This window comes from Gymnodraco acuticeps, unplaced genomic scaffold (assembly GCF_902827175.1).
Source record: "Gymnodraco acuticeps unplaced genomic scaffold, fGymAcu1.1, whole genome shotgun sequence".
NCBI lineage: Eukaryota > Metazoa > Chordata > Actinopteri > Perciformes > Bathydraconidae > Gymnodraco > Gymnodraco acuticeps.
This window is the reverse complement of record NW_022990938.1, coordinates 1,742,382-1,763,610: the sequence shown is the minus strand read 5'-3', so window position 1 is coordinate 1,763,610 and position 21,229 is coordinate 1,742,382. Positions and strand designations below refer to the sequence as shown.

Sequence of the window (21,229 nt, the reverse complement as noted above, 5' to 3'; positions counted from 1 at the left end):
AGCCGCGCAACGCCCCGTCAACACGGCACCCAGACCCCACGCAGCATTCTCATCTGTTTGTCCCATGGTCAGAACACGTAACTTGAACGTGTCGGGCAGCGCGGTCCCGTGGGTTAGATGCGCGTTCATAATGCCGAGGAAAATAACTCTCAGATTAACGTTATTAGCACATTTTACAACTTGAGGACCGAATGTTTTTAATAAGGGCTATACAAACGTTCATACTGGGTTGTTTATTTCGTTTAAAAAAAAGTATCCAACGATTTACAGACCACTCTTTCCCCATGTAAATCAATGGGAAAAAGTGTTTCCGGGCCCAGCAACCTAAAGGAAGTGTAGTACCGCCGTTTGGCCACAACGAATATTCTCATCAGAGTCCGGCGCACTTCCTGTAGGCTTGGGACAAACCATGGTTTGTCCTTACTGGTGTCATTTTCTGGTTGCTAACGCCATTGTGACACATAATCACTGGTGTTCTGCTGTAACGGTGGTAGACTCATCAGAGCACAGTGGGAGGGAGGGGCAGGAGCTCCAACAAGCCGTTTAGGACAGAGAGTGAATACACAGAGATGCTGTCTGAGAAACCAATGTGAGTTTGGAAAATTGCACAATATAAATCTATTCTAGTATACCTCAACAATGGAATTATGATCAGCAGAAATGGCCATGACATGGGACCTTCAATAAAGGTTGGATAGTTGACATACTTTTGGTAGTATCCTGGCGCTCTGTAGCTTCACTCTGCAGCGCCATCTGGTGCTGCCTGTGGGAAAGATACAGCTTGATAAGGATATTATAAAAAGTGACAAAATGTCAGCTCAGTTTATGAGCCATATGCACTCATAGCGCTCTCTGCTGGGGATCAAGCAGGACTGCAGCATTAAAGTGGGAAAGACAGGGGCCCTTTCTCATTTCTCTAACTCCCCTCCTCGACTCCCCTCCTCGATAGTTAGTCCCGCCCACAGGAGATGCGAGCGGAGGAGCCGAGGAGGGGAACCGAGGAGAGAGGAGGGGAAGCAGCAGGCGGTTAGAGAAATGAGAACTCCTCTCTGAGCGGTCATTTTAAAGAGACGTCCATTAATGATGACAGGAGGCACAGCAGTCCTCTGTCTGATGGACAGATGTGTTCATGACGACTTATATATTTACTTTTAATTCATTCACAGTGCGGTATAATGACACAATAACAGGCTACAGATGCGGACACACACACATAAATATATGTATATATTTATATAAATATATACAATTTCAAAATCAAACAGAGCACTCTCATAATAACGTCACACTATCAGAGACTGGATATAATTTCCGGGTCACTACCGGAGGACCGAGGAGTCGAGGAGGGGGATTTGATGAAATGAGAAAGGGCCAAGGTTTCAATGGCTCATGCATGGATTCACAACAATAACAAGAAACACCTTAGTATCACTCTAAATAAAATCTCATCATTCATACACATAATTGATGATACATAGGCAAGCATTTTAAATCGGATGACAGAGAGCTTCTGCAGCTTGTGTCATATTCACCAGATTGTTTTTAATGCCAAGAAAAATGTATGATAACCAAATTTTTGAGCTGCACATATAGCCTTCAGTAAAACCTTTCAAACACTGTTTCAGCTTGACCTGAGGGCTGAGGCAGTAATAAAAGAACATGTGCCACTGATTTCTGCCCTGGCATCGACCAGCAGAACAGCTGAGTGATGACGGTGTTATCAATGCAGCGCTCCACCCAGGGGCGGACTGGGACTAAAAATCAGCCGGGGAAACTCGACCGGCCGACCTGCCCAACTCGTCCAAACTGTACTTGTCTGTTTTGCATGCTTGCCATAATGTCCCCTGGCACGCACACTGCTTGTCCCCAGGTTATGTCACATTCCTGCGAACATGTCGGGACAGAGTGCTCACCTGAAACCAGAATAATAATCACATGCACCCTCTTCCCATTCAGCACAGGAATGCTTTCACTCCATGATTGCTGGAAGCTTCTGCCAGAGAAAGAGGCTTGTTTTAGCTGGCTAACAACACACCTGTATCCTCCTCTCATACCTGCCATCGCCAGCTCCACTTCCTAACCTGATTACTGGCTGTTACTTTTGGATGACCTCTACATCAAACGCAATGCAAATCAATAATAGAGACAGAAATATCAATGTTTTTTACTTCAGTGTTTTATGTAAGAAAATAGAGCAACGTAACTTTAGGAAAGAGGAAACCATAAAGGATATTTTGGATAAAAAATGTGTCTTTATTTAGGCTAGACTTACAGAATAGTAGAGCTTACAACAACTATATAGGATACACAAATTAAATCAGGTATCCATGTACTGCATTAAAAACATAAAATTAAAGTAGCCTAAATGAAAACGAACCTGAATTTTGAATTTAACTTTATTGATAGATCCTGCAAGTTATCAGTAATCTGATTACATATTTGTTATGTGACTGTAAGGGAATACTTTGTTTGTATCCTGATCAGGTAATCCCACTACATGTAATCCATTACTCCCCAAAACTTGTAGAGTACCCAGTCATGGCAGTGACATGTGGAATTTTTCATTACCTCGCCCCGGGGGCACAATGATGTCTGTGCCTGTGTATCGTGCAGGTTTTTTTCCACCCCTGCCCTCTCTCTCTCTCTCTCTCTCTCTCTCTCTCTCTCTCTCTCTCTCTCTCTCTCTCTCTCTCTCTCTCTCTCTCTCTCTCTCTCTCTCTCTCTCTCTCTCTCTCTCTCTCTCTCTCTCCTCTCTCTCTCTCTCTCTCTCTCTCTCACACACACACACTGTCACTCTCCCTCTGTGGTGTTATTGTGAGTCAGCCGGTGTTGGCTGGGTTTGTTGTTTGTGGTTCAGTTGTGGGGCAGTGGTAGTGGTCTGAGAGCTCCATGGCCTGTCGACCCCCCGGCTCTGCCTCCTACACCGTGGTTATCATTCCGCTCAGGAGCAGCCTCTACAGCCTGGACGCTCTGCGCTTCTACCTATGGGTGAGTAGGGAGGTTGTGTGTGTGCGTGTGTGTGTGTGGTGTGTGTGTGTGTGTGTGTGTGTGTGTGTGTGTGTGTGTGTGTGTGTGTGTGTGTGTGTGTGTGTGTGTGTGTGTGTGTGTGTGTGTGTGTGTGTGTGGGGGTGGGGGGGGGGGTGGGTTTATGAACATGCTTTTTAATCAGGTACATCTCTTTGAGTGTGCTTCTCAACAGTTGAGGATTCTTATCGGCTAATGTGTGTACGAACATGTGTTTTGTTTCCCAGTTTTCAGCACCAATGACTATAGTTATACTGTAAAAGCTTACTGTACATTGTAAAAAGCTTACTGCTTCTCGAGTGTCACCAGTTGGAAATATATGGACACGGAATGTTCACATGACATTTCCTATTCCTCTGGAATGTGGAACTAATTATTAATTTGAGTCATCCTGTGAAATAGTTCACTTTTTAAAATTCAACTGATACTAAAAGAGATTTCTATAGTCAATTTAAACACACACATTCACAATAAAGGCCTTAACATGATTTTGACTAATCTAAACGTGTTTGAATTGAGTTATTATATTAATATTACATGGAAGAAGTGTCAACAGGAAGGCAGAATCATTTGAATTTTTTAAAATACTAATAATTATTCCAACTTCCTGCAATACACACCCTTTAAAAAGATTACATTTTAAATCAGTAGTAGTGTTTTTAATATTATGAATAGATCCAGACTTACTGTTAAATTATCTTTCCTGTACACTTTACATCACATAGTGAAGGAAATAATGCAGCTCGAAAGCATTCTCCACACTGCAATAAATACACTTCTTGCTGGTAAATCCTGTATTTATTATATTCATGTTGGTAGTAATCACACTGTAGTCGTCGGCTTTTAAAATAAGTTTTTATTGGGAAATGAAAAAGATAGATGTACGATGACTAAACTGGCAAATGACAGCTCGACTGAATAAATCATGTAAAAACAGATACTGGACATTTAACCTAGGTGCTTGTAAAGTCCCTCTGTTTTAAATCAGTTTTGTTGCTCCAGTGTTATTTCGAAGGTAGCTGCAGTCATCTCGGTGATACATTCCCACATGTCAAGTCTGCCTCTCACAGCTTCCTGTTAAAGGCTGAATATAACCAGTTTTTCAACTACTGTAAATGTGTTATTATAAGAGTTGTCAAGATTTGAGATTGCTATAATAGCTGTAAAATCTTATCTTATAATAAATAACAGGGAGCTTGTGGGCATGTCTTGAAGTATGATTAGTCACACACAGCTAAATGAATAATTAATTAGTTATACAACACTGTCATGAGTTTCTAACGTCCTCTTAATCCATGTGATTGCCTTAAAACCAACTGTAACCCGATGACAGTAGAGGTGTATCACCACCACCCTACAGTATGTTATGATTGCCTGTCCGTTGTTAGCTCTGTGTGTGCCCATTTAAACAGCATGTTTTCCAGAGAGCGGGGACAAAAGGACTACAGGCCCCCTGCTGCTCTGTAGATTGGCTCCACTGATTCAAACAAAGCCTCTGGGCCTCTGGAAGACAACAGGCATTAGTGCATTAGTCAGCCCCATGGTGCCATCAAACACACACAAACACACACACCTCACAAAACTGTCTGTACCTCCAAAATAAACATTTATGATTTTGTTTCTGGGAGGTTTCCTGCTTTTTTCAACTGTGGAAATGTGACCGGAAGAGTCTGGATACTGTCTATGAAAGATAAAAAAATAAATGTATGGGGGTGATATGAAGTACTTATCCATAGTGAGTTTTATGTACATAGATGGTGTTCGACCTGCCACCAGTTTGGAGAAACAGGAAGTACTACTGGCACAGAGGCTATGTCCTGCTTTGGAAACAGGCAGAAATACATTTTAGCCACCTAAACAAGGACCCAGCCTTAAAACATTTGGTTTCAGTTAAAGTATTTGCTATATTTAGAAAATGCTCACTACTTTACCTTGCCATTGGACTGCTTTCTCGTCGGGAACTACATCTGTTTCCTAAGCTTTTTTGAAAAGCAACCAGACTCCATTGACAAAACTAAGATTTTACCTCTCAGAACCTGGTAATAGCTGGTTAACCAATGGGAGAGTTTATTTGAATAAGGTAAAATTGCAATTTTTATCAAAGGAGAATGGTGTCTTTGGCCAGAGCATAAATAACAAATTCAGCGTACCATACGAAAACGAGGTTGGCGACAAGGTAAAGGTTAAATACTCTTAATATAGCGTATATATTGGGTGCAGTCAACAACCCTAGTTGCTCTCGTTGGCATGTCAACAGAACTTTAGTGGATTGAAAAAACTGAACCGTTCACTTTAACTAAATGTTTTATGTCAACAGATTTCACATAAGTGTATTAGGTTGAACTGAATATTTGTTATTTGAACTTCATATTATTGCTTTCAATGAACCTAATACATTTATGTGAAATCAGTTGACATGATACATTTAATTAAAGTCAACGTTTCAGTTTTTGAGTGTTTATATAAGCCACTTTGGACAAAGGCGTCAGCCAAATGGCATCTAAGGTAAATATGTAAAGCATACTCAGACATAAATACATGTTTATTTGCTGATTCCACAGTTCACAGTACATTCTTAGCTTCCTTTCAAGTAGCCTACTGCTTTCTGTTTCTCCAGACTGGGGGTACCTCCTGCTGTGGGTGATACACAGTGACGTAACAAGGTTGTGATTGGCCCCGGTGCACATATTGTTTTGCCCCCCCGCCATCGCCCCAAACATAAGCGCAAGCTGATGCGCTCACACATGCACGGACATACACAACCACGCAGAAAGCGCCACATGTATAGGCTATCAACAACAACCTGCCCTGGCCTCAGACCACCACAGCCTGACAACGTCACAGCGAACTAAGAAGAGGATTAAACCTGTTTCCTTCATGTGTGTCTCTGGGGAATGGGCCGGTAGGCCTACATAGACCGGTTGCTATAATATAGCTTTTCATCTTGGCGTCGGGGGTCTCAATAGCGCCATAGAGTCCCCTATCGGTTGGGGCCCTTGGGGGAACTGTTGGACCACCGCCGGGCACAGCCAAATCCAGCCTCTCCTCCTGGCTGGCTGGAGAAGAAGGTTGCACAGCCACGGATACAGCTTCACTTGTGGAGCTAGATGGCAATGATGGTGGTGAGGCAGGTGAGCTATCGTTAGCCGTCAGCTGCCGCTGCACGTCAACATTGCTAACGTTAGCGCTCGATTTCGAGGACGATGTATGACAAAAAAAGCGGTCTAATTTTGTCAGTTTAGCTGTTACATCTCCTTGTTCTCTCTTGTCCTTTCTCTTTTGAGCACTGCTCTTGTGCTTTGGTTTGCTGTACATTATAAATGCAAGCTATTACATTTTTTATAATGCTGCCGAACTTGCTGCTGCTAGCTACAGTACAGTATCAATCAATCAATCAATGTTTATTTATATAGCCCAATATCACAAATGTTACATTTGTCTCAGTGCACTTCACAGTTTGTACAGAATATCAGTATGACAATACGACACCCTCTGTCCTTAGACCCTCACATCGTACAAGGAAAAACTTCCAAAAAAGTAAAAACCCCACAGTTTAAAGGGGAACAATGGGAGAAACCTCAGGGAGACCAACAGAGGAGGGATCCCTCTCCCAGGACAGACAGACGTGCAATAGATGCCGTGTGTAAATAGTACAGGTTGATTAAACGGTTCGCTCGTCACACATATCACATGTCATGAAAGGGAGCAAGGTCATTGGACAGACAAATTACAAATTAATTTAGGTTGCTTGGTTACTTTGAAGACTGCGTGAACCGGTCAATGCCATTGGGGCCCCAAAAAAAATGGGCCTCTGGCCGGCTCTGGGCCCCGGTGCGTTGCACCGTCGATAGTTACGCTACTGGTGATACACCTATGTTTAAGTAGGCCTACCTTTATTAAACCCCACTTCAAACATCCTGACGAATCTTTAAAATTCACATGATTGAGAGGTTTTCCTCCCACCTCAGGTTAAGCGTCTGAAGGACTTGGAGCAGGAGAAGGACGCTCTGTGCTCGGGCATGGAGGTTCTGGAGAAGGCCCGCCTCTGGTACCTCCAGCAGCTGGATGAGAACCGAGCCAGGCAGGGCAGCTTCCAGACCCAGCAGAGTGGGGTCAACCCCCGGCAGGACGGAGCAGCAGAGGTAGGAGGCGGGGCGAGTGCATGGCCTCATTGACTTTACAAATCATAACTCCGTGTACTGTCACTCATGGTGTAAACGCCCGCCGCCCTGCGTCTCTGCAGGCCTGGTCTTGCCTCCTCAGGTCTCGGATCCAGCGGGTGAACGGCTCTCTGGGCTCTGTGATGACTGAGCCCGTGACCAGCGGCAGCAGTGCCTCTCTGCCCGACGCAGTGTCCGACAGCAACCTCCGGTGGCAGAACACAGCACTGGTTCAGGTGAGGAGAGCAGAAAATGTGGGAAATGTTATTACTGTAAACCAGGGCTGTCCAAACTTTTTCCCCGAGAGCCACATACAGAAAAATATACAAAGGGCTGGACCACTCACTAGAGGTATATTGCCTCATAAGTTCAGTTATAAGTTAGCAAAATCAATCAAATGTAGGCAAATTATGCTTGTGAGTGTTGGCAGCTCATCCCTTAAAACAGAAGCCTCAGATTGATTATAATAAGGAGAAATAGGTTGTGTTAACACATGAATACTACTGTGTAATATATGTTTACATTTATATTTAAGAAGTACAATAAGACAAACACAAGTTTCATTTGTGGGCCATATTCCATTATACTTTTTTTATTTGATGAGGGCCGATTCAAAATGGTCCGCAGGCCGCATAATGCCCCCGGGCCGTAGTTTGGACACCCCTGCTGTAAAGCTTGAAAACTGTTCAAATGCGTTTTTTTTATAAAGTCCAGTTTTGTTACTCTCTTTAGAAATGATTTTGCTTTTAAATGTTTCCCCCCCTTTCATTTTCCTTTTTATTCAAATGATGCCTTTGTTTAAATTTGCAATAATTTCTGATCGATTGGTCTGTTTGCTTCTTTTTGATGTGGCCATTGTTTCCATATTTTTGACAGGAGGTGAGCGACAAGAACCGTAAGATCTCACTTTTGGAATTCGAAAAAGACACCATCCTTGAGCAGCTTGATGAACTGCAGGCACGTTAATCACATCATTTCACTTCATGTCACACATTTGCTAACTTATACCCACTTGTAAATATGTATTTAATTTAATAAATTACACTTACGGATGCATCATTGGCTTCTGTGTAATCCTTCAAGAACCAACCAGTTTTTGCTGAATCACTGAAACTTGACTGACCTGATTTTGTAACTTTATTATAACCAAGCCCTATTGTAATTATGCATCATTATAATATATTATGATACTCATTTTCTTCTCCTTACTCCAGTAGTTCACTTAATAAAAGAGATGCAGGGAGTGGACAAAATGATCAACTATATACGTCAATATTTAGGGGCGAATCTTTCAAACAATTTTGAGAAATGTGTTCTTTTTGAGAATTTCCATTTTATAAAATAAGATGTATTTCTAAAGATGGAACTACCAAAAGGTATATAAAGAAGTTTAACCTTCAAGTACTGCTTACATCTTAATGTATCTGCAACAATGATCCAATAATGCAATACATGACACTGATAGTGAGCATTCTGTGTGAGTACCATTACTTTTGACACTTTAAGTACATTTTCTTGCTAATATAATTGCAATGTTGTTTACTAGTGTAGCTCATAAATACATTATTTTCCCACAAATGCAATGTAAACAACATTATGCAACACTTGCTTCAACCACTTATACAGGTATCTACTGAAAATGGAGGGTTGTAAAATATCTTCTTTTTTAATAATCCCAAATGGTGGACATTTGTCAGCCTTGATAGTAAATGAGCATTTACAGTGTAATAAAATTCAGCTGAGAAATTGTTTAAGCTAAAGTGCATCAACATATTTTCCCCGCATCACTGTGTGTCCTGTTACTCGCATTTGTTCCGTTTCCGTCTCTGAATGTGGGCTCTGTGTCTCGACACGTTGCAGAAACCTTACCCGGTGGTCCCGCACTGATCTTATTGAACTGATAAACGTTATCTATCTAAGTCATCGTGCATGTTAGCAGGTATTTTCTCTCCTGCACAGCACTAATCTGCAGCCTTAAACACAGAAGGCAACACTAGCAGGCTTATCAAAGAACTCTAATCTGTCACACACACAGGAGTCCTCTGATCATGTTATTTTAGATATGTATTTCCCCCATTTCAATAATCCATTCCCTCCTCCATCTTGGTTGATTATTCCACCCGTGGATGGATTTTTTAACCGGAGCAGGAATCCAAAGTGTCAGGGGCCCAACTGGCCTTCACCTATAATATGTAAGTCAAAGATGCATGTACCAACGAGGGATAAACTCAAATGACCAATAAGATACATATCCAACAACACAGAGATGCAGAACAGCTGCAAAGAGACCACAACAAGACTCAACAATTATGAAAAGGAAAAAAACTACAAAAAATAGACCTTAGGCAACTATAAAGAGTCCAAAAATAATGACAAAATAGACATGCAAAACACCTTTTTAAAAAACTACCAATAGACTTAAAAGGACAGAAAGACAGAAAATGACTTTAAAGTCACAAAACAACAACAAAAAGAGGCTAAACAAATGACTGGTCCCAGGGGCCATTGTCAAATGTTTTGCTCATGATTCTACTTTTTCTTTTGACTACATTTTCATATTTTATGCTTCATATCCTTAATGTAAGGTATAATGTAAAAGATATTGTCTATGTGTGTTGACTCCAAGATATCAGAGTAAGTATGCAGTCTGTAATGTGTTGTATGTGTTAAGACTACAAGGTTATTGTGGCATAAATAGATTCACCAAGATGATAACATAAATCAGTTGATATGATCCTTATCCATTACCGAAACATATCATCTTTTCTTCTGGCTTTTGTACTAAATCAGATTCATGCATTCGCAACTATACCTTCCAGTAAAGTGGAGCAATGCCTGTAAGGAATATGTGCAGGAATGAGATTAAAATCAGCGCGTGAGCTTCCGGAGAGAAAACATCCATTATAGCCGAGGCTTTCATTTAAGTAGCTCCATGTTCCCTATCTTCAGAATGCCACTGAACCATCCAGCCCGGGTACCAGCACTTGGATAATTATTGGGTCTAATTCACAAACTGCACAGCCCAACACCTTTGTTATGTCACACCTTCGTGGAAAGCAATGCCTTTCTTCAGCAGCAACACGGTTCACTTGCACGGCACTCTGCTGGTCTCTCCAAACTCCTTCTACTTGTATACAATATCATGTTTACTTTCCCCCCCCCAATTTGTGGTTTGGGTTTTTCTGAAAATCTGAAATTGTGAGCTGTTTCCGTGCAGGTCAGCGGAGGTGGGAAGTATAAACACACAAACATGGCTGCCTGAGAAATGCATTCTTTAAGCTATTAGGGGGAGAAGCTTCCTGAGATATACGGTGCCGTCCGTACAGTAGGTGGACTTTGAAGAGCACTTAAGGAATACTTAGTTTGAGGTGTCGTTTCTGTGCTTCAGGGACCAGTTGAGCCTACTAGTTATTTAAAGCCTGATAGCATTTTTTCTTCTGTTGGGTAACATATTTATATTACAATCTCAATCAGTACTAGACACTATAAATGTGATCCATTTATAGTAATTGTATTTTGTCTATTGTCTTATTTGATTCCCTTTTTCCCTTTTATTTGTAGGTTATACTGTCATGTCTTGATATAGGTTTGTTATTTATATTGTTTTTCCTGTATTCAATACAATGATAAAACAAATATTTGGTTAGCCCACACAAATTAAGGAAACGTAATATGTAAAGTATTGAGATGACATGCTCAACCTGTCAAATGTACCACAAAAAAGGCATAATTCTTCTTTTTACATTTATTTTTGAATTCTTATGCATAATATTCTCGTGTAATGTTTTGTTCTATGTTTTTTGCTAAATTTACCTCATTCAATTTATAAAGTATGGTCAAGATAAGATTTTTTCTTTTTTTTCCAATAACCGAATAATACAAGTTTAAAATGAATCAAGGATATTTTAATCTGAAATCAACAGCTTTTTTTCATGGTTGTTTGTCCTGAACCCCCCCAAATGTAAACAAACGATGTTGATTAATGCAGACTGAATACAATCAGATAGTGAATTGTTTCCATTTGGCATGTTTTACTTTCTCCAAAATGTAAATAATGTACAGCAGATCACAGAAAGAGATACACTTAATATCAGTAAACAATTTCCTCACTGTCGTTGAGGCCAGTTTTGGATTCTCCACCACTGTTGCACTCTGTCCTCTGCGGCAGCGACGCACGAGTACGCGCGTTTCCAACGAGTGGCATCTCCATCCCGGACACGTTTAAGTCAAGCTGGCTCTGCAGGTGTTTGATATAGTCAATAGCAGCACGCAGGGTCTCCACTTTGCTGAGCCGCTTGTCCTCAAACTCCTGCGGCAGATGCTCTCTGAGCCGTGCGTAACCTTCGTTTACGCAGCGCACTCGGTGCCGCTCCCTTTCGTTCCTTTTCCGGATAAAAGCAGGTTCAAAGGAATAATCACACACACCAAAGGGGACGTGGAAAGGGAAATAAGTTAGCCGTCTGTAGGGTAACCTCTGGCCGTGCACTGGGTCCAGATATGCGTCCAGGTGGAGGGGCAGTCGCAGCCGAAGTGCATCCTTGTAGTGTGCTCCACTGTTTTCCATAGAGAAGCCGTGGAGAGCCAGTGGAGGGATGAATGGAGTATGCTCCATTATATCCTTACATGTGAGACATCTTTCTAATAGAAAAATGGAAAAATTAAAGTACATAGCGGTTGAATATGAAATAAACTGTGTGCCATCAATGCAACTTACCCTGCCAGAGTCTCCTCAAAGTAATCTCATGTTTTCAGCAAGAGTTTTCTTTTTATTGTGATTAAATATCTAAGTTGTGATCTTCTATAAGTGGGCACTTCTTCATCGGGTAAATGTTCAGTCTGTGTGTCATCTTGTTGGTTTGGCTTTTGAGGCTGGAGCCTGGAGGCATGGTGGGTGTGATCCGGGGCGGAGATGCAGAGTGGTTTTCTCATCAAGATAAAACTGTTTATATAACCTTTCTTCCTTCCGTTCACACTGTGAAGCAACTCATCATGGAAATGTACACTGCTGACTTTTTCATTGTAAATGTCTTGCAAATGTAGGCAACATATAAATACTTTTTATTTGCTGTGTACAAATATGATCATTCAAGCCAGTTTACTCTTGGACTATAATTGTAAAAGGTAACATAACACCTAATAATTAATATATTTCAAACGATGAGTTTTTGAAATTAAAATGATTTGACCATTCACCTTTCAAGATTGCATATAAACTGAAATCGAGATTGTTTGAGGCTTTATTAGCATAATTGAAAAGGACCTTTTGGGGGTAAGATTTGTATTCACACCCATATCTATGATAAATTCGCCCGCTGTTTATTTTTAATTTTTAAAACAGTACGAACAAAGTTTTAAACAAAACACAAAAAGTAATATTTGTATTTGTTATATCAATTTTGATTATATATAAAAAGATCCCAGTAATAATAATGACAGTATTCGTTCGTTGAAGTAATGAAACTCTTACTAAGTTATAATGTTGTCACATAAAGGTGGGGTAGGTAAGTTTCCGAAACCGGCTCGAGATACACTTTTTGTTATATTCCATGGAATGCTCTTAACATCCCGATAGCAATGAATATCTTAAGTGCTTTGACAAAAAATCCATAAAAAAATTTCATCTGTGGAAGCCGTAGTACTGTAAAAAGCACGACCAATCATTTTAGCCGGCCCGGCTAAACAGATTGGATTGCCGCCCTGTCTGTCAGCCTTCCATCTCGTGCACGCACAAATGTATCTCGTGCCCTCATTGGGCGTGCCGTAATTGGACGTGCATTGCGCGTTCATGTGTGTTGGAGGAGGTGCTCTGTAAGGAAGTCTGAAGGAAGGTGCGGATTCTTTTCGGCTGTGTACTTTCACATTTTAGTGCACTCGAGCCGGTTTCTGAAACTTACCTACCCCACCTTTAAGTCATTAATTATATATGAAAAGTTTGGAATAATGACATACATATTTGTTTTTCCCATCACATTGGCAACAATTGTCTTCCATACAATAAAGCCACCTGACGATCCGCCGCTTTTCGTGAATCGGGAGAGTGGAGGACCGAAAATCTGACCTGAGATCAGCACAACACACATTCACTCTTACAGCTGCGCATGCGCACTAGAAGCAGAATACTGTCATGGCCCCGTGCAGGGAACTATTGTGCTGGTATGTTTTTATTTTCAAGTCGCACTCCTTTTCATATAAGACATATATTTGCAATGGAGCTTCACATTCGGTGGTAACAGCTATTTCTGCAGCTAAAACGCATGATAATTCTTAGTTTTGACGATCTATGTAGATATAAATTAGCAAGGCTAATGTTAGCATTGTAACAACACTGGTTGAAGGTACTTGCAAAAATGTCGCTTAAATGTTATTCTATCTTTAATTTTAGCTGCTTGAAAGGAATATCTATAAGAAGTGTGAATTGTGTGTCGTTTCAGGTAATGTTGTTGTTATACCAGGTGTTTTATTTCACAGGGAGAGACGAATAAAAGCACCATTCAGCAGTACATGGTTGATGATGGACAGTTGTTGAATTCAGGTAACGTTGCTTACGTGTATTAACTATGTGTGTCTCTACATCAGGGGTGCCCAACCTTTTTTGAACCGAGAGCTACTTTTAAAGTTGCCAGTCTGCCGAGATCTACCAGTCCAAATAGAGAGGCGTAGCCATTACTACCAGGTAAATACACACTTCTACTTGAATAAAACTGACCTTTGTACAATTAATACTTCATAAAATACTGCAGATGCTTTATCTTACCTCTTTCTAATCTACACACATACAAGTATTTAACTGAAGTTACACAACAATGTTGTTGATACAGAGTTGGAGTTTATTCACACGTCACATACTACAGTGGGTGATGTTTTCAAGAAACATTGAACAGTGCTGCCACATATGACACAGAAAAAAAGAAAATACTCTGAACTCTTTCTTTGCCATTATATCAAAATAGTGTTGCTACAAAAGTAGTAGTTAGTTAGCAGTTAGCAGTTAATTAGTTAGGCTTACTAATAAGACAACTCAGATCTGAAGCTACACAGGAATCTGCTGCCAAAGTGCAATAAAAAAGACCAAATTAATAGAATCAAACCCTTTTTTTGTTGCATTTTAGTAGAGTATAAAAAGAAATGCCTTTTAAAATAGGATGCAAGCAACACTAGTTTCTTAACCTGAATTGATAATGGACTATAATCAATTTAAGTTTGCATTCTTATACCATTTTGTACAATAATTATAATGAATAAGTTCAAACAAACTAAAACTTACAGCTGATTAATAACGGTATCTAACTTGAGTTTTTATTATATCAAAAACCTGTTGAAATGCTACTGTTATTTTTTACTGTCCCCCAAAAGCGCGTCGGCAGCCTCCAGGAATGCTTCTTACACAACTTCGCCGTCTTTGAAAGACTTCATGTGTTTTGCAAGAACGTGACTGACACGATAAGATGCTATGGTAGCAGCCTTGCTCTTGTTGTTGGGCCGGGTGAAAATGGACTGCTGTGCATTTAGCTGTCCTTTCAGGCCCCTCCCCTTTTGGAGCGTAGGGCAGAATTAGGAGGGAATTCCGTCTCGTAGCGTTTGTGCACTGTTTTGAAATGCCGCTCCTAAATTACCCTTCTTCGATAAAGCCACGCTCGCATTGCAGATGAGACAGATGGACTTTGAATTGGAATAGATACACAAATAATCATCCTCCCACTCGGAGTGAAAATTATATATGTTGGGCTTTTTTGCTTCTGCCATAATTGCGGTCTTGTGTGTGTGCGGACTGTCACTCCTGTTGACACGGACAATGTCAGCGAACTAGTGCACTGCCCACCAGCCACGCCCCGACACAGGGGTCACGCTGGCCAATCACAAAGCTTTGATGCGTTCAAGTGCATTATTCTGGCACAGGAAGATTATGGCATAGGACGTTAACGATAAAACTGAATATTGTTGTTCTATTTTTAGACACATCTCGCGATCGACTGGGAATCTCCCCGCGATCGACCGGTCGATCGCGATCGACTGGTTGGGCACCCCTGCTCTACATGCTAACAATTACATAAGGGCTCAATAAATCAACAATGAAGACCGACAAAATAGACTTAATCTAAGTGTTTCTAATAGCTAACAGTGTGTAAACAGCAGCCAATATCCCACATTGTTTGCATGGTATTTAGCTTGCTGTCCTATAGATGGATAGATAAATACTTTATTGATCCCAAATTGGGAAAATGTGCAGCAATTGAAATATAGACATATACTGCAGTAATATAAACACATACTGTAGGATAGTATATCAATTACAGATTTTCAAGGTAGATTTTGTGCACATTGTTCATGGTTATGGAGAGGGAGAAACTAAAACTATAGAGCAGTGATTTATCTGCCAGCCAGAGGTGAGGTGTTGTAAAGTGTTTTGCTATATCTGTCATTATGACAGCGGGGCTGGAGCAGTCTGTTATTGCTCTGTCTCTGGAGTAACTCTGCTGTTGTTTCTTCAGGATGAACAACATTAACCTGAGTCCTGTGAGCATGGACCAGCTCAGTGTGCCCTCAGTGAGTGCCAGCCACCTGGGTCTGCCCACCTCCCCCACACACAACCCCATTCCCACTCCAGGTATGAATGACGCGACAAGCCAGGCATGTTTGCTCAAACAACGCACTATAGCAAGACCTACTGTGACAAGACAAAGCATCACGTGATCAGCAACTGTCCAAATTGAAGTTAAAGAGAGGCAAAGCATTATATTCGTCACTTGTTATGTTTGATATAGAGGAACATCAACTTTTAAACTATATGAAATAGTTATTGGGCATTAATCTTTGTTGGATTAGATATTAAGGATCTAGTCTCAGGCTACTGATTTCTTTCTTTTCTTTGCTAAAATTATTCTTGTTTTAATTTCTTTTTTTATATTTCAGGCATGCCAGTGGCCATCCCCAGCCTGGGTCCTTCCCTGGGATCCCTCCCCTCGGCCCTCTCGCTGATGCTCCCCATGGGTCCGCTGAGTGACAGAGGAGTGATGTGTGGTCTGCCGGAGAGGAACTACTCTTTGCCTCCGCCTCCGTACCCCCACCTGGAGAGCAGCTACTTCCGACACATATTGCCAGGTACTGTAATATTAGAATAATAGAATGAAATATGTATATAAATATAACAAATTAAAGTAAAAATCTGCACATTTTACTACAATATATGCTATTTATATTATAATATATACAGTGTTGTATTATTAGATATTAGTCATTCTTATTGCCAGTGTATTGACAGGCAGGAATGACATTCTTTGTTGCATCGTGGTAGAATCAGTCTTACACTGACGCTATTCCTGTTCCTCATTAGAGGGGCATGAAGTGACAGTAATCACGTTCCCTTTTTCTTTCCTGCTGTAGGTATCCTGTCCTATCTGGCAGACCGTCCACCCCCTCAGTACATTCATCCCAGCAGCCTCAACATGGATGGGACCCTGTCTGTGTCCAGCAACAACCCCTCAGGTCTGGATCACTACAGTGGCCCCGGAGGCCCCCTGGAGCAGGGCCTGGTGCCCATGGACTCCAGACAGGTCAGCGGCCAGGGGGACCTCCACCAGCCCGGCCCTCATGAGCTGGACTCTTCAGGATTGGCCATGGAGTCGCGTGTCAGCAGCCCCATGTCCCCTGACCGGATGGGGGAGGAGCTGGCCTCCATGGAGGGAGTCGGGGTGGTGTCAGTGTCCGACTCCCAGCAGCAGCTCGGAGGGGGGAGGCAACCTCAGCACGAGGGACTGCCCGGGGTGGACTCGTCCGGCGGGGTTATGCCCCTCCATGGACCCACTGTTCTCGAACTACCTGTGGTGATGGAGCCGGATCACATGGGGGGTCGAGTGGGGAACACCGGAGGAGGAGCGGGAGGACTCCACACAAATGGGGAACTGAACTCAGGCGTAGTCAGTGTGGTGCTCAACCAGGGCCAGCTGGAGCCGGTGTCGCTCCACGGACACTCTGGGATGGGGATGGAGGCGGTCAACGTGTCCCCCATCACTGCAGAGGTGTCCCTGGGGCCAGAAAACAACCTGGTGCTGGTCAACTCCACCCTGCAGCTGGAGGACTCTACCTCCAACAAGGAGAACATGGTCACTGCCTACACCATCTGTGAGTGTTTATTTTGTGTATTTTTTAAACCTTAAAAATATCAATGGATTTCAAAATCATGTTTTCTAGGTCTGACAAAAGCTATGAAGCTCTGAACAAAAATATTATTCCTCCAAATTGAAGCCTGCCTTTCTTTCCCTAACCCCTCTTATAAGTGTTCTTACTTTCCCATGTTTGTTTCCACTAATACTCTTTTAACAGTTATTGTAGAAATCAGTCTCAAACTTAAAGTAAAAAGAGCATGATGTACACAAAGCAGGGACTTGACTCTGTATAAGGACTTGTATCAATATTAACTCATATGTTGTTATTTTCTCCCAGGGTGCACGCTGTGTGAGCGCTCGTATACCTCAGACTGCCCAGAACACGGCCCGGTCACCTTCATCCCAGACGCTCCGATCCAAAGCCGGGCACGCCTCTCTCTGCCGCGCCCGCTGTGCCTGCGCATCTCAGTGGCTGACGAACCGCTCGGTAAGGGCATTGTGACCATTTATATATCTGCTAGTTCATTATTATCCGTGGAACAGATTGATAGACTTTTTAAAGATCATCATACCTGATTCTATGCACACTAATGTAATAATAAGGGCACTTTCTGGGAGTAGTTTCACATTTTGTGGTATTTATTTTATTGTCTTTTTCTTGTAATTTTTTTGGTATTTTTGTTAACACTGTCATCTATGTGATTTACAAAATAAAATAACTACATTTATAAGAAGTTTTTATATACGGAAATTATTTTTCATATAGAAAAAGCTAATGCATAGGTAGACAAAGCTTTTGGTAGACTATGAATTAGCTTGCTGACATAATGTGCCCCCTTTTTTAGGAGTTTTTGCACGGGACGTCATTCCTCCAAGGACCTGCTTTGGACCAATGGCGGGCCAGCACTGTAGCAACGTGGATCTCTCTGATTGGCCAGAAAAGGACATGCCACAAATATGGAAGGTCAGTGCGGTAGCTTTTTTTTTGTATTGGACTGTGGGTTTTCCAGTCACAATCACTGCAAAACTATATTAAGTGATAAACCCGTCTCTTTGTTTCAGATGTACCACAACAATGTGCTGGAATTCTACATCGTGACAACGGACGAGAACGAGTGCAACTGGATGATGTTTGTTCGCAAAGCAAGGTAAAGAGTAAAATATGTATTTCAATGCAACCAGAATTTTGATTGACATTTTTGCCACAATGAACTGTAATTGTCCTGTTATAATAAAGGCAAACCCAATAAAGAGAAATGCGACATTGTCAGCGCTCGTGATCAACGTTTGCAATGCAATTTCGCCAATATGTAAATAAACATGCGGTGTTTATGTGTGTGTGTTTAGGAGCCGTGAGGAGCAGAACCTGGTGGCTTACTCTGCCAACGGTAAACTGTTCTTCTGTACAACCACAGAGATCCACCCGGACCAGGAGCTGCTTTTCTACTACAGCAGAGACTACTGCAGGCTGATGGGTGAGATGACAGATGATTTTAAATGTTATAATGCCGGTTATCCACTGCTTGATGTTGACCGTTAAACCATCTTTTGTGTCTCCACAGGTGTTCCTCAAGTGCCAGAGGGCCAGATCTGCCAATGTGGCAAAGAGTGCTCCTCCTTCTCCGAGCTCAAGTCTCACCTTGGCAGCCATAACAGCAACCACAGCCATAACCAGCCTCCACACAGCCACAGCCCAGCGCAGCAGGACCACTCTCAGCAACAGCAGCTGCAGCAGCAGCAGCAAGAGCAACAGCAACAACACCAGGAAGAGAAGACGGCCAATGGGACCTCAAGCTCCTCCTCCTCCCCATGGCCCTGCCATGCCCACGCTGCAGGACAATTACACAGCAGCAGCAAAGGCAGCAGTGATAGAAACTCTAACAATGTAACACCCAGAGGAAAAGGTCAGGGTCATGTTCGGGAGAAGAAATTCAAGTGCAGCATGTGTTCCCGGGCTTTCATCACATCCACCAGGCTCAACGTGCACTTCATGGGGCACGTGGGCATGAAACCTCACAAGTGTGATTACTGCAGTAAGGCCTTCAGCGATCCCAGCAACCTCAGGCAGCACCTCAAGATTCACACAGGTGTGTACACGGTTCATTAAAGGGGCCATATTATGATATATGACATATTTTTCTTTAACTTTTTGAACATTAAATCATGGAAACATGTCATAGTAGAGACACTAAATACAAATATGAACTGGAAAATGATCATAATATGGCTTTTTCTTTTTGTCAATAACAGGTCAGAAGAACTACAGATGCACTGTTTGCGAGAAGTTGTTCACCCAGAAATCCCATGTGGCGTCGCACATGCTCATCCATACCGTTGCAGAGAAATTCAAGTGTGACCTCTGTGAGCGAGCATTCATCAGGAAACATGACCTGAAACAACACATGTTCTCTCATACACAGTACGTTACTTATTTATTGTACTTTATACAAAGCTGTAGAACTAAACAGATGGAGATATTTAGCAAATAAGGTTATTTAGGTTATATAATGTGTGTTTTTTGTCCTTTTCCCCCGCAGTGAGCGCCGGATACAGTGCCCAAAGTGTAACAAACATTTCCTCAAGAACAACCACCTGAAGAAGCACATGAACTCTCACGAGGGCCGACGAGACTTTGTCTGCGAGAAATGCCACAAAGCTTTCCTCACCAAATACCACCTTACCCGTCACCTCAAAATATGCAAAGGGCCCAAGACTGAGAGAGCGTCGCGGAAGGAGCAGGAATTAGAGGAGGAAGAAGATGAGGAGGAGGAGGAAGAGGAAGAGGAAGAAGAGGAGGAAGATGATGGTAGGGGAAGAGGAGCAGACTCAGCCAGCAATGAGGACTGTGGTTTAGACGTTGGAGGATATAACTCTGAGAAGTCCCTGTCACCCCCTCATTGACCACACTGTGCCTTTTGAGATTTTATTTATATAATTTACTAGAAAACTGATGTTTACCTCCAGTTTTTGCCAAATGTCAGTTACATTGTCCCATATTCACTGCATTGCAATTACCACATTGTACATCAATATATATCAAGTCTCACAAGCTTATCAGTGCTGCTAAAATAATATTTGCCATATTATAAGAGAACTGATAAACATCTGACTATATTTCTACAAAGCTCTCCTTTCTCTTCATTACCTCAGACCTGTGTAATATGAGTTTCTTTTGACTCACTCGATAACATGGGATGAATGGCTGATGTTTATTTGTAGTTGCATAATAATGTCAATTCAAACTTCTGATGCCATATTCTTGCATTTTAGACCTGATATGTTATTGCTAACTGGACTGTACTTTACTCTATTTATTTAAAAATCATGATTTTGTATTTCTTTTTATTTAAGTAAAAATGTCAATGTGTGAATGAAAGTAAGACTCTTGGAAACGTGAAGCTGGGCATTAAATTCATATTCCTTTTTGTTTCTGTTGGAAATGATGAAATGTTATAGCTCCATCCTATCTGTTGCGTTATGTTTGAATAAATGGACAATAACCGCTGCTTTATGTTGTTGATTGATTTACATAAGTTGAAAGCATAAATAACTACTTCACTGAATGTTCCATCACATCCTCATTGCATGAAATACCATTTGGATAACATTGAGCAATAATGCCCTCATTTGGCAGTATGTTTGAGTAACTTACTTTGATATGTTTTCTGACTAAAAGCAGACTATTTATCATAAATGAATACATATGATTGCTTTGCTAAGTGTGCTACAAACACATTTTTAAACACTATCAAAAAAGTATTATAACAAATTCAATGTGTCTAACAATCTTCAGTACTATCTGTAACTGTCAGGGAACTAAATAGCCCTTTTCCTTTTGTTTCTGACTACTTCTAAATATTATATTGCAGTTCCTGGAGACTTATGTAATAGTATAAAACATTTAAACTTACATTAAAGTTATTTAAAAGGATAAAGTTCCGA

General features: G+C 41.5%; 3 protein-coding genes across 5 annotated transcripts; 2 read left to right on the top strand and 1 right to left on the bottom strand.

Annotated features, from left to right (window-relative positions):
* The first annotated feature begins 2,783 nt into the window (after window positions 1-2,783).
* sapcd1 (suppressor APC domain containing 1) lies at window positions 2,784-8,243 on the top strand. Its single transcript, XM_034234296.1, has 4 exons — window positions 2,784-2,988; window positions 6,993-7,166; window positions 7,268-7,420; window positions 8,061-8,243. Exons 1-4 carry the CDS (start codon window positions 2,890-2,892, stop codon window positions 8,148-8,150), a joined length of 516 nt encoding a protein of 171 aa, XP_034090187.1. The 5' UTR covers window positions 2,784-2,889; the 3' UTR covers window positions 8,151-8,243.
* A 3,014-nt stretch (window positions 8,244-11,257) lies between these two features.
* LOC117558249 (achaete-scute homolog 4) lies at window positions 11,258-12,037 on the bottom strand. The gene is made up of 2 exons (XM_034234295.1): window positions 11,899-12,037; window positions 11,258-11,822 (listed from the first exon to the last, which is right to left on the bottom strand). Exon 2 carries the CDS (start codon window positions 11,794-11,796, stop codon window positions 11,275-11,277), a length of 522 nt encoding a protein of 173 aa, XP_034090186.1. The 5' UTR covers window positions 11,797-11,822; window positions 11,899-12,037; the 3' UTR covers window positions 11,258-11,274.
* Window positions 12,038-13,270: 1,233 nt separating this feature from the next.
* Window positions 13,271-20,792, top strand: prdm4 (PR domain containing 4). 3 transcript variants are annotated; one of them, XM_034234250.1, is made up of 12 exons: window positions 13,271-13,337; window positions 13,653-13,857; window positions 15,674-15,789; window positions 16,095-16,283; window positions 16,566-17,303; window positions 17,625-17,774; window positions 18,133-18,251; window positions 18,350-18,435; window positions 18,635-18,762; window positions 18,850-19,374; window positions 19,538-19,706; window positions 19,825-20,188. In XM_034234250.1, exons 3-12 carry the CDS (start codon window positions 15,675-15,677, stop codon window positions 20,186-20,188), a joined length of 2,583 nt encoding a protein of 860 aa, XP_034090141.1. In that variant the 5' UTR covers window positions 13,271-13,337; window positions 13,653-13,857; window position 15,674. The 3 variants fall into 3 exon arrangements, with proteins under 3 accessions (XP_034090141.1, XP_034090140.1, XP_034090142.1); XM_034234249.1 differs by having other exon boundaries at window positions 13,285-13,337; window positions 13,653-13,716; XM_034234251.1 differs by lacking the exons at window positions 13,271-13,337; window positions 13,653-13,857 and having other exon boundaries at window positions 15,675-15,789; window positions 19,825-20,792.
* The last annotated feature ends 437 nt before the right edge of the window (window positions 20,793-21,229 follow it).

Coding starts and splice junctions, on each gene's coding strand:
- sapcd1 (XM_034234296.1), top strand. CDS start 2,890: ATGGCCTGTCGACCCCCCGGCTCTGCCTCCTACACCGTGGTTATCATT. Junction 7,167..7,267: donor GGCAGGACGGAGCAGCAGAG/GTAGGAGGCGGG, acceptor GCGTCTCTGCAG/GCCTGGTCTTGCCTCCTCAG. Junction 7,421..8,060: donor AGAACACAGCACTGGTTCAG/GTGAGGAGAGCA, acceptor TATTTTTGACAG/GAGGTGAGCGACAAGAACCG.
- LOC117558249 (XM_034234295.1), bottom strand. CDS start 11,796: ATGGAGCATACTCCATTCATCCCTCCACTGGCTCTCCACGGCTTCTCT.
- prdm4 (XM_034234251.1), top strand. CDS start 15,675: ATGAACAACATTAACCTGAGTCCTGTGAGCATGGACCAGCTCAGTGTG. Junction 17,304..17,624: donor GGTCACTGCCTACACCATCT/GTGAGTGTTTAT, acceptor ATTTTCTCCCAG/GGTGCACGCTGTGTGAGCGC. Junction 18,436..18,634: donor ATGTTTGTTCGCAAAGCAAG/GTAAAGAGTAAA, acceptor GTGTGTGTTTAG/GAGCCGTGAGGAGCAGAACC.